The sequence below is a fragment of the Aspergillus fijiensis genome, assembly GCF_003184825.1.
Source record: "Aspergillus fijiensis CBS 313.89 unplaced genomic scaffold BO72scaffold_21, whole genome shotgun sequence".
Lineage (NCBI taxonomy): Eukaryota > Fungi > Ascomycota > Eurotiomycetes > Eurotiales > Aspergillaceae > Aspergillus > Aspergillus fijiensis.
Window position 1 is genome coordinate 447,423 of NW_024468997.1, and position 13,992 is coordinate 461,414.

Here is a 13,992-nt window from a genome sequence, read left to right on the forward strand (position 1 = left end):
CAAAGACTAGCATAAGGTGAGAGGTGTTGCTGTCGGTGGTGGATGAGTAGATGAAGTTGTAACCGTGAAAGTATCGAGGGATCGTCCCGAGTCAGTGTCACCGCTAGTCCCAATCAAGTCATACGTAGTACGCGCCCGCCGCGGTCGGGAGCAATAGTATACAAGCCTAGTAGGTAGTATACAAGTGTCTTGTTAAGAGTGTCGATTTGCATGGATTCACCAACTACGTATAACTCTAATATGCCTGAGGTGAACTCTTCGTCAGCGGCCAAAGCAACGCCCCAATCATCCCCTTGGCCCACCCAATCCATCCCCGAGCAGCCACCACCGTTTTCACGGCCTTCATCATCCGGTCTGTGAAGATATCCGTGGTCTCCACATCGTGCAATTGGCATTCCCAAACGCCTTTCTCGGAATCCTCGCCCGCAGCAATCGTGTACTGCACCGCCTCCTCGAGAGAATCCCGGGTCAAGTACGCACGGTCAGGGAGGTCCAGTTTCAATCGGGGGCCAGTGACCAGAGAGCGCCCGCTGCATTTTTGGTTGGCCATGAGATACGTGGCCGCCTCGACCACATCCTCCGGCTGCCCGAGGGGGACTCCAGCTAATACCATGCGACCTGGCCCATTCAACATGCCAATGTCGGTGAAATAGGGGCAGATGATGTTGACGCGAATGCCGCCCGAAACGGGGGCTGTGACGCGCAGGCACCGGAACAAACCCAAGACCGCATGTTTGGTGATCGTGTAGGGTGCCTGGGTGATGAGCGGGTGCAAGCTCGCCGTTGAGCCGACCAGAAGGATATGGCGATCTCGCGGAGCGGTCTGCCCGGTTTCGGAGCACGGTAGCGAGTCAGGGTTCCGAGGGAGGTACCACTGGGCCAGGTGGACCGTATACAGGACCCCCGTCAGATTGATGTCGACCGTCTTCATGCTGGGCGCTGGGGGGTTGGGGTCATTCGAGTAATCCACGGCAGGGTACTCGAGCCGTCTCGCCTCGTCCCGATCGTTGACGCCAGCATTGGCCACGACGGCATCAATCCCACCGTGCGAGCTGAGCTGCACCGCTTGTCGGAAGAAGTTGACTTGGGAAGCCCAAGATGTGACGTCGAGATGGATGAAGTGCACGTTGTCGTTGGAGGAGTCGGAGCGAATTTGCGCCACGGCCGTCTCTCCGGCGGGATTGATGTCCCCAACAATCACCTGGGCGCCAGCGGCAGCCCAGCGAGTGGCAAAGGCGGCTCCAAAGCCCGAGGCACCGCCCGTGACGAGGATTGTCTTGCCCTGAAGGTTCGAAAGGCTGTAGTCCAGGCTCAACATGGTGGTTGTTTCTGCTGGTGAAAGCAACCCCCGACGACGGGAGGCCGAGGTTGAGCAGAAGCTTTTATAGCGGAAATCAAACAAGGTGTGGACCTCATTGATGGCTCATCGATGGCTCATCGGCTTTTCTTGCTAGTTGAGCTGTGGCGTGCGATGTTCAGCTGAGTATTACGACTGTGATAGGCTCGAATCAAGACCTCTCGTATCGACTGGTGGAGGCTGGCTGCGTGACGGGGCCGGCCAGGCAGGCAGGCTAGTAGGTTCATGATGTATGTAAAGTTATCATCCAGTGGCTGTACTGGACTGGGGTGATCTTCATCGGCTAATGTGGCCTCATTTGAGGGTGTCTTGCTGCTGCTCCACCCGTCGCCAGCTGTGGTGTGTGTGTGTAAGTGTGTGTGTGTAAGTAGTTGGTTTTACGATCTTTTTGTGAACGCGGGGCGAAAATTGCCCAGGGCGACTGTGGTGGTCAGGCACTCAGGCAGTCAGGCAGTCAGGCAGCAGGGCAGCACTTGACTTCTGAGGCATCCATCGCCCGACCCATCATCAACCGTGGACATGTCTTACATCTACCTTAACCTTGAGGTATGGTACTCACGACTCTACAGTACGTGTACGCATGTCAGAGTCTATGGTACTCCTTGCGGTGTCGTATACAAAGATACTCGGGTCTTTCTGCGGCTAGTGTAACTTTGTCGTGCTTATCTCTCTCTCTCTCTCTCTCTTTCTTCTTTCATGTGACATTTCTGGTTTTGATCATAGTTTTGTATCTCAAATCTCAATTTCTTTGTGGTTTATGTTGGTGTATGCTGTGCTGGACTTGTCAGGGTTACCTAATCAGCTTGGTTTTTGTTTGGGTATTTTGTACGTGGATACAGGTCGCGTGACCCTTCGGGGAGGGTCGCGTGATTCTTATTACTTTATATAATAAAAACCTATCTTAGTTATTAAGAATAAGTTATATAATCTTTTTATTTACTATATCTTCCTACTGAATTTTAACTTCTCTTTTATTTTATACTTATAATTTTAAATATAATATTAAGTACTTACTAAGTATTTATTAAGTACTTATTTTAAATAGATTTCGACAAGCTTTTATTTATAAATCCTAATAAAAAATTTAATATTTAAAAATTAAAAGTATTTAACTACTTATTAACTACTTAAAATATAAAAATTAATAATATTAATCTAGAATAATATAATTCTAATATTTTTAATCTAAACTAAATTCTTATTATTTATATCTTTTAATTTTAAATATATTAATAATTTATTTAAATATCTAACAAGCTATATTTATAAATATATTTATATTATATTAGTTTTTTAATAAATATAGAATAAGATAAAATAGATAATCTAAAAAATAATATTTAATTATTTAATAAATACTTAATAACTAATTAACAAGTATTTAAAATCTAATATAATTAATATAATTAATAATTAGTTAAAAATTAAAAATATTTTATTTTTTATTTTTTTTTAATTATTTAGTTAAATAATAGATCTGGAAATATTCTAGAATTTTTATTTATAAATTCTTAAATCCAGAACTTACTGGCTATTATTATATTTTTATTAATAATAAAAAAAAAATTTATACTATCTGTTAAAATGTTAAAATATTAGAAATTAATCTAATAAAAAAAATACTTATAGATAAGTATTTATTAAATAATCTAGAAATATTTAATAACTAATTATTTTAAATTTTAGTTTCTACTATTTCTAAATTAGATATTTTAAAAAAAATTTAGCTTATATAAATTAGTTATTTATATAAATTAGTTTTTAAAAAATATCCACAGCTAGTAAGTTTTAAATTTTTATTAATTATTTAAAAAATAATTAATAAATATTTATTAAATATTTATATTTTTAGGATTTATAGAAGGAAGTAATTTTATATATCAAATATATTCATAATAATTATAATTTTTTAGAGAAATAATTTTTAAGATAATATTTAAGAAATTATTATTTTAAATCTTATATTTTTAAAAAATTTATTTAATAATAATATTATTCTCTCGGAGGAAGAATATAGAAGTTTAAAATTATTAATTATTAGATATAAATAATATAATATATACTTTTCTATTAGTTATAAACTAGTTAATAAATATTTATTAATTAATTATAAATAAAAATTATCTATAAAAATATAGACTATTAAAATATATAAAATATAATATTATTTTTAGTATATTTATATCTATAGATATCAAATAATATTTTTATTATTTATTTATATTATATAATATTTATAAATATTTATTTTTATTATTAAATAAGTTACCAGAGCAGATTTTTTAAAAATTAAAAAAAATTATTAATTATATTAATAATCTTATAATAATAATAAATGAATATTTTTTAATTAATTATTAAATACTTATTAAATATTTATTAATTATTTTAAAGTTTAGTTTCTTTGAAATCTATAACTTAAAAAATTCTATAAAAAGTATTAAATCTTTATTTTAATTAAAATATATATTAATTTTTATAATAAGAATTATATTTTAATAATTCTTTATAAATAGTATTTATTTTTATATTTAAAAAAACAGAAGATTAATAAAATTATTTATTTATAAAATATAGATTTATTTATAAAAATAAAAAATATTTATTAATTATTTTATAATTATTTAATAGCTATTTATAAAGTACTTAGATTTATATCTAAAAATATTATTATAATATTTAGAATACTATAATTTTATATAAATTTAAAAAATCGATTTAATTACTATTAATATTTTTATTATTTAAAATTAATATATCTTTTAAAAAACTATAATCTAAGATAATTAATAAGATTTTTTTTATAATTTTTTTATCAGAGTAGTATAAAAATAAATTTATAAATTTTAATTAATTTAGAAATATTTATTAACTAATTATTAAATAATTATATTTTTTTATATTTTAATCTTCTAGAATATAACTAACAGCTATTATTTACTTTTTTAAAAAATATTTATACTATTTAAAAAGATTATTAAAAAACTATTCTAATTCTATTTTTTTTATAATATTAATATTAAAAAGATTATTTTAAATATAAATTTTAAATAATATATAGATATAGTAATTATTTTTTAATTATTTATAAAATACTTACTAACTACTTAAATCTTGGTTAATATCTTTGGAAAATTAATTCTAATTATTATAATATAAAATAATAGTTATTATATTTAGTTATTTTTTACTAAATATATTTTTACCGAATAATTTTAAAAATTCTTGGAATAAGATCTTTAAATAAAAACTATTTAAAACTATATAATAATTTTTTTTATATAAAAATAAAAAAATTATAATAAATATATTAAATTATTTAAAAATAAGTAGTTTTTAATTATTTATTAACTACTTACTAACTATTTATTTAGAAAATAAAACTAAGAATATCCAGAATTAGGCTAGATATAAAAAAAATCTAATTATTAAAATAGAATTAGTTTAGATTTATTCTAATATTAAGTTATATATTTAGTCTTAATTATAAAAATATATAAATATAATTAAATAATTATATTAAAAGTCCTACTTCTTAGAAAGATTTTTAAGTATAATTAAAATAATAAAAAAATAAATATTTTATAAATAAATATTAAGTATTTAATAATTATTTATTAACTATTTACTAGTTCTGCTAAGCTTAATAAAAAAAATATTATATAATAATAAGAATTTTATAATTTAAATATTTATTATTTATATTATATTATTAATATAAAAATCTTTTACTACTACTATATATAATAAGATATATTTTAAATATTTATTAAATAATTACTAACTACTTAACTAATTAAATTTCAAAATTAAAATTAAAAATATTAATATTCTACTAGTTCTAGTATAGAAAAAGATTAGTTTAGAATCTTTTCTATTAGATCTAGATTATAAATATCTTTATAATCTAAAGAAACTAGATAAATAATTTTTAAATATTTATTAATTAATTAATAATTATTTATTAAATTTTTAGAATTATTATATTTATAGGTCTATAGTATACTATTTTAAATAATATTTTAAATTTAAAATAGAAATACTAGAAGCTTAAATTAAAAAAATTAAAAATAAAAATAAAAAAATATTTAAAAATATTTAAAAATAAAATTTTCAAAATAAAATATAAGAATTAAATTTAATTAAATAATACAGACAGTTTTAAAATTAAGATTAGATTATATTTTAAATCTTTAGAAACTATTTTATTAGTATTTATTATTAAAATATATATCTAAAAATAAAAAAAAATTTTATATAGTTTAATATAAATAAAAATATATATATATATTAGAATTTTTTTAAATTATATTTATTATTATTTATATTATTTAAGAATATTTACTAGAATTATTTTATAAAATACTTATTAATTACTTGTTAAATAGTTGTTTTAAAATAATAAAAATTCTAATAATTTATAAACAATAAAATTTAATTTTTTTAAATATTTACTAAGTAGTTATAAACTATTTATAAACTAGTTATTAACTAATTTTTATTTTTTTTTATTATTTTTTTTCTAAATCTTCTTTTTTTATATTTTTTTTTATATTTTTTTTATATTTTTTTTCTTTATATTTTTCTTATTAGAAAATTTATCAGATTCAGAAAGCTTATTATTTTTATTATTATTTTTTAAAGTTTTTTTTACTCAAACTTTAGTTTTAATTTTTTAACTAAAAAACTGGAGATTTTAAGATCTTTATAATTAAAAAAAAATCTATAAATTTATATATTTTTATAATAAGTTTTAGCTGATTTATAAATATTATAAAATAAAATATATTTTATATTCTTTAGCTTAGTATATATATTAATAATATAATATTTCTAAGTATTTAATTAGTATTTACTAAGTAGCTGCTAAGTAATTAAAAACTACTTATTTTTTTATTCTAATAAAGAAAAAGAAAGAGAAGAAAACTAAATAAATTTAATTTTAAAATTAAACTGAGTAACTAAGTTTTTCTAAAAATAAAAAAAAATTAATATTTTTAAATATAAATAGAAATTAAGACTTGATTTTTTAATATAATAAACTTTTTAAAAAATTATTTATACTATTTTTATAAATAGTTAGCAAGTAATTAATAAATATTTAATAAATATTTAATAAATATTTAATAAATAATTAATTTATTCTAAATATTATTAATTTATTTCTAAGAAATATATTTTTTTTATTTTTTATTTTACTGATAAAGTCTTCGTGGATCTAAAGATATAAATAAAAATTATTAATAAAAAAATATTATTTTTTTTAAATAATTAATAAATAGTTGGTAAGTAGTTAAAAAATAATAAAAAATTTAATCTATAATATTCTTAAAGTATTTATTTATTTAGTAAAATATTTTATTATAATATATTATATATTCTAGATTAGTATTCTAAGTAGTTAGTAAATAATTAATAATTATTTTTTAAATATTTGTAAGAACTGGACCAGCCCTTTCAACCTTCGCGGATACCGCAAAGAAAAAGCTATATATATATAGCCTTAGACATTAATTATATAATAATTAAGTAAGCTGATTATAATCTCTTAATTAAAAACAGCATCTTATAATTTAAAAAGATTAGTAATAATATCTTAAGATAATATATTAGTATTTTTAAACTCGCAAGAATTATTTATTTTTTATACTATTTTATTTCTAGTTTTTATAATCTTATTACTTATATCCTGCGAAATAGTCTGTTAAATAATAACTAGATATAATATATAAAATTAAATTAGAATTAACTTTTTTAATCTGATCGCGGAAAACTATATATTAACTGTAAAAAAAAAGTTTTATATAATAAAAAAAAATATAAACTTCTATCTACAAATTTTATAAATAACTGTAATTATTTAGACAGATTGCAAGTATTTAAAGTAAACTAGAAATCAGCGCTGCAAAAAAGCAACCGTATAAGAATCCAGAGGATTCTGACTCTAGTACCGCGGAGACCAAGAAAACCAGCACAGAAGTCAACTGCAGAGGCTAATAACTGGGATAAAAACCAGAGAGTACATGTCGCGGTGGTCTATCTAGACCATATTCTAAATAATCTATAGAAAGGCAAGGCAGCCGAATCCTATTATAAAAAAAGATAGACTGGTTTTTATAAGTTTTTTAAAATACAGCTAGAAAATCCCGCAAATAGACAGTAAAAGATCTGGTTAAGAATATTTAAAATTAAATTTTATAAAAAGAAACTAGAGTTTATCTACCTCCAGCAGTAAAAAAAATAAGAACTAAATTAGATTATAAAATATAAAATATTAATACTATATAGTTTTATTTATTTTTTATATTATTTTCTTTTATAATTTAAAGAAAGATTCGTAAACAGTAGATTTTTTTTATAATAGAATAAGATCTTATTATACTACTTGTAAGATTATATTTAGTATTAAACTAGTAATATAAGTAAATAAAAAATATAATATCTTATAAATAGATTTTAAAAAAAATTACAGGTTTATTACTCTTATAGATAGAATTTAAAAATCAGAAACCTAAACTAATAATTTTATAAAAAAGATTTAAAAGCTAAAGTAAATTTTTTTAATAATATAAGTATTTATAAAGATTTTTAGATTAAAAACTTATTATAATTATAAAAAAATAGATTATTAGATAAAAAACTACCAGTTAACTAAACTATTTATAAAATAATTAGCAGGCAGAATTATAATATCTGTTTTAAATTAAATTAGAATTATAATCTATTTTAATTTAAAACTAAAAAAATAGCTAATTTTTTATAAAAAAAAATATTTTATAAAAATTAAGATTCTTATAAATAGTAGTATAAAAGTAAATTTAATACCTATAATACTTATTAAATAAATAAAATAACTAACTGTTTCAGCGAAAATACTTACAGAAAAGATTAAATAAAAAAATATATAATAAAAAAAATTTATAATATTTATAGTATATTTAAAAAATATCTAGAAATATTATAAAAACCAGATAGATCTTATAATTATAATATTAGAAATAAATAAAATAGTTCTAAAAATATTTTGAATAAAATAATAAAAATCTATTATAAAATTTAATAAATATTAGCTCTAGTTTTATAAATATTATATACTAAAAATACTATAAATTACAGCAGAAAAAATTACTATAAAAAAACTTATAAAAATAAATTTTTATTTAATAATAATAAAAAAAATATATAAAATAACTACTAATTAAAAAATACTAATATAATATTATAAGTATAAGATAGTATTTACAAAAAAAAAAGCTGCAAGCTTATTTATATAAAAACTAGAAATTAATTTAAAAATAAATTTTTATAAAAATTTCCGGCCGAAACTAGAATAAGTATATAAAATATTATCTGTAGAAAAAAAGATTTTATAAAACTATTTATAAAAAATATTTATAAAAAAATAGATCTGGTATTTTAAATTGCCAGTAAATATACTGATTTTATTTATAAATAAAAAAAATAAAAGCTTATAAATATATATAAACTATTATAAATTAAATAAATAAATAATAAAAAATATTTATTTATTATTATAAATTAATAAGTATATTAATTAATTTATAGAAGTTTTTTAATTTATATAGCTAGACTTATATAAAATCTATTATAAAATTAGAATTATAAAAGAATATAAATAGAAAATAATATTCTAAATAAAGTATAGACTATTTAAATATTTAGTTATACTATTTAAATTAATAAATATATCTATAGGATTTTAAAATTTTATAAATTTCTTATTTACAGAATATCTGGATAATTTTATAATTATTTATCTAAATAATATTATAATATATTTATATAATCTAAAGATATATAAAATATAGATTTATAAAATAGTAAAAATATTATAAGATATAGGATTATATATAAAATTTAATAAATACTATTTTATAATAATAGAAATTAACTTTTTAAAATTTTTAATTAACTATAAAAATATATATATAAAACCGGGGTATATTATAATAATCCGTGATTAGTCTAAACTATAGAATATAAAAAATATATTAAAATTTATTAAATTTGCGAATTAATATAGATAATTTATTAAAAAATATTTATAAATTATAATATTAATTATAGATCTGACTAAAATACTTTATAAAAAAAAAAAAAAAAAAACTAAATATAATTTTCTAATACTAAAAGCCCGTAAGAGTTTTTAAAAGCTAAAAAATATATTTATAAAAAATATAATTATAGTATATTTTAAAAAAAAAAATCTTTATAAATTAAAACTAATATATTAGTCTTTATAATTAGTAGAATACTATTATAAAAAAATTAAAAAGATTAGTAAAAGCTAGTAGTATTTTATTTATAGAAAATAATTTCTATAAAGCAGAACTATAATATTTATAATTAAAAGCTTTTTATAATTATAAAATTATTTAAAAAATAGTAATACTAGCTTAAAAATATAGAATATTTAATAAAAATAATTATTAATTATAAAAATTTTTAATATTTTATAATTAATAAAAAATTATCGTAAAAATAGATTAGATAGGCATAATATTTTATAATATTTAAATTTTTTTTAATATATAGATTAGAATTATAAAATCCAGCGAATATTCTATTATAATAATCTAACTATAAGAAAAAAATTATAAAAAAAAACTATAAAAAACTTAAAAAAATAATATTATAACAGCTAAATAATCTTTTAAGTTTAGAAAAAAATATAGCTATTTTTATAAGAATTAAAATACTGCTAGTAAAAAATATTATAGAAAATCTAAACTAGCTAAAATCTTATATAAAAATAATAAAAATAATTATAAAAAAAATATATATTATAAAAATTTATTTACTAATCTTATATAAAAGCTACTTCAGCTGTTATAAAAAAATAATCTTATAAAAAAAATATTTAAAATAAAATAAAAAAAAAACTGCGGAAGTAGTTCTTCTTATAGAAGAAAATATCTATAAAAAAAGATTATTTATAATAAAATATTAGTTAAAAACTGTTTTATTTTATAAAAAAGTTATATATTCTAAATAACTACCAGCTAAAACTAAAGATTTTTATAAAATTATATAATAATTTTATTATAAGATATTTTATAAAAATAAGAATCTAAAAACTGGTTTTATAAAGATTTTAGTAGCTAAAACTAGCTAAATTTATATAAAACTATTATTATATATATAAAATATATTAGAATAGACAGATAATTTATAAAAAATAATAAAATTTATTAAAACTATTACTATCTACTGTAAGATTTTAAAAAGAAGTAATTATAAATTTTATTATAAATCTATTTATAAATATTTATAAAGATAAAAACTTACAGAAGATTTATAATAATATTATAATTATAATAAATTAGTTTAGTAAAATAGCTTATTTTATTTTTATTTATAAAATATTATTAAAAAAAAAACTTATAATAATTTTTTTTAAAAAAATTTTCCGGTTATATAGAATACTTGATAAAATAATTATAAATTATAGATTAGTTTTTATAAAAAACTTCTAGTCAGATTTTATTTATACTTTTATAATTAAATAAGATTTAAATACAGTCTACTATCTGTAAATAAATAGTTAAATAAAAAGAATAAATAATATATTAAAATAGTATTTATAAAATTATATTAATTTTAAGTAAAATTATTAAACAAAGATATTACTATTTATAGAATTTATTTATAATAATTCTCTATAAGTATTAACTAAATATTTTCTATTTTTTATAATAACTGTATAATATCCGCGAATAATAGTACTGGACTTATAAGTATTAGAAAATCCTATAAAAAAACTAAAGTAATATTTTTAAAAAATTAAAAAAATAAAGAAAAAAGTAGTTATAAATCTTAAACTAGCTTATAAATATTAGAAAAACTTTTATAATAAAAATTATAAAACTACTATTTTTATAATAAACCAGAAAATTTAATTATCTGCGAAGAACTTATTATAAAAAAAACTAAATAAAAAATTAAACTAATATTATTATAGATTATTTTATATAATTAAAAAAATAAATAAATAAGCCTATAAACTGAAGCTATTTATAGATTTTTAGATTTATAATATTTTTTATATATTTTTATTCCGCAAGTATTATATAATAAAAAAAATAAATTTATAAAAATATTTCTTATAAAAAAATAAAAGTTTAGATAATTATAAGTACTATTTAGAAGTATTGCTAGATTTATAATACTATAAAAAAACTACCGAAATACTAGTTAAATAAAAAAAATATTATAATAAAAAAAATACTTAGAAATCTACTATAAACTTATATTATTTATAAGTTTATAAAAAAATTATCTTATAAAAGTATAAAAAATTTAATTAAAAAATTAAAAAAAAACTAAACTAAATATAAATTATAAATTATTTATAACTATATATCTTATAATCCCAACGCAAATTATAGTATATATTTATAATATATAATAGCCGGAATATATAAAAATATAGTTTTATTTTATTAAAAAATAATATTTATTATTTATATATAAATAGTTATTATACTACTAGCTAATTTTTTTATTAATATAATTATAGAAGACTCTTTTAGAAAAAAAATTACGGTAATATTTATATATCTAATTAAATAATAGCTATTAGTTAGTTTATAATATAAAAATATTTTTATAAAACTAAATCCAAACAGCTAGCTGTTTTAAATTTAATTATTTAATATATAATATAGGCTGTATAATAAATTTGCAGATTTAAATCTGTTTATAATTAAATAAAAATTATAATTTTATTTAAAAAAAATCTAATACTACAGCAAGTACTACTGTATTATAATCTAAAAACTAAACTATAATAAATAGTTTAATAAATTATAAAATATTCTATTTATTATTATTAATCTGTTTATAGAATATAGATTAATTTTAAACAGTTTTAAATATATTTATTAAAAATAGAAAAAGTCTAGAAATTATAAAAATAAAAGCTATAAAAACTATAATAATATTAATTATAGTTAACTACTAAACCCGCGCTTTACAGATATAAATAATAATATAAAAAAAAATAATAGTAATAGTAGTAGTAAATATAATAAAAGCAGATATAATAAAAATAAATATACTTATAATAATAATAATAATAAATTTAATAATAGCAGTAGTAGTAAAGATATTCTTTTTTATAATAAAAAAAAATAATAAAAAGTATTATAAATAGTTAATTAAGTTTAAATCTATTTTATAAATAACTTATATAAAAAAAGATAAAACGGAATAGACTAATAAAATCTATAAATATAAAGTTTAAATAATAAATTATAAAAAAAGAATTAGTCAGACTTTCGCGGAAAAAGAAAAACAGAACTAAATTTTTATAAGAATTAAACTATAAAAAAAACTAATAAAATATATTAATACCTACTATAAAAAAAAGAATTAATAAATATTAATTTATAATAGTATCTGAAAAAAATACTATATAAAAAACTTACTAAAAAAAAGAGAAAAAAAAAATATTATAAAAAAAAAAAGACTGAAAATCTAAAAGAAAAAGTTTTTTTATATAAAAAAAAATCTTACTTCTGTAAGAATAGCTTTATTAGTTTTAACTATAAAATATTTCAGACAGTCTAAAAGAATAAATTAAAAAAGATTTAATACTATTTACTATTTTAACTATAAAAAAACTGTTTATATTTACTAAAAAAACTATTTATATTTACTAAAAAAGAACTATTATTATTATAGAAAACTGTCTAAATATTTTATAAAAAAATTATTTAAATACTACTATAAAAAATAGTCTAGTAGATAGCAGACTATATACTAAAATTAACTACTATAAAAATATTAGATAAATAATCTAATATTCTATTATAAAAATAAAAATAGTAAAAGCTATTTTTTTTATTATTCTAATTTTTCGCAAAGCAGTTTATAAAAAAGAGATTTTAATAATATTATTATAAAAAATAATCTACTCTTTGTAAGAAAAAAAGAAGTAGTTATAAAAACTAAACTAATTTTTTTAATCTTTGCGGATACCGCGAAGAGAAAGCTATATATATATAATCTTAAGTATTAGTTATATAATAATTAAATAAGCCGATTATAATCTTTTAATTAAAAATAATATTTTACAACTTAGAAAGATTAGTAATAATATTTTAAGACAATATATCAATATCTTTAGACTTGTAAGAGTTATTTATTCTTCACACTATTTCACCTCCAGCCCTTATAATATTTAAATAAAAATTATATACAAATTAAGTAAAATAATATTTATTTAATTAAAAAAAAAAAGCTGCCTGGCAGCAGCAGAATAAGTATATTATTTATAATATTTTTATTTTATTAAAAAATTAATTTTAAATTATTTTTTTATTATTTAAATAGTTAAAAACTACTTAGAAAGTACTTATACTAATATTTTTATATAATTCTGCTATAGTAGTAGTGGTTGATAGTAGTTAATAATAATTAATAATATATATAAAATAAAAAAAAATGATATAATTTAAAATTTATTATTATAAGTGGTATAATAGTTATATGATTTTTAAGTATTTACTAAGCTATTTTGGGTCGCAGCAGCAAAATAACGACCATCCCTCATCTGCAACCATATTTTGTACTTTGCTTGCCCTCGTCCGTTGCCAATCCGCTCTCCGTGG

At 19.5% G+C, this 13,992-nt stretch overlaps 1 protein-coding gene across 1 annotated transcript; it reads right to left on the reverse strand.

Annotated features, from left to right (window-relative positions):
- Positions 1-200: 200 nt before the first annotated feature.
- On the reverse strand, positions 201-1,713 carry BO72DRAFT_447840 (putative short chain dehydrogenase/reductase). The gene has a single exon (XM_040944648.1). It carries the CDS (start codon positions 1,316-1,318, stop codon positions 236-238), a length of 1,083 nt encoding a protein of 360 aa, XP_040801721.1. The 5' UTR covers positions 1,319-1,713; the 3' UTR covers positions 201-235.
- Positions 1,714-13,992: the final 12,279 nt, after the last annotated feature.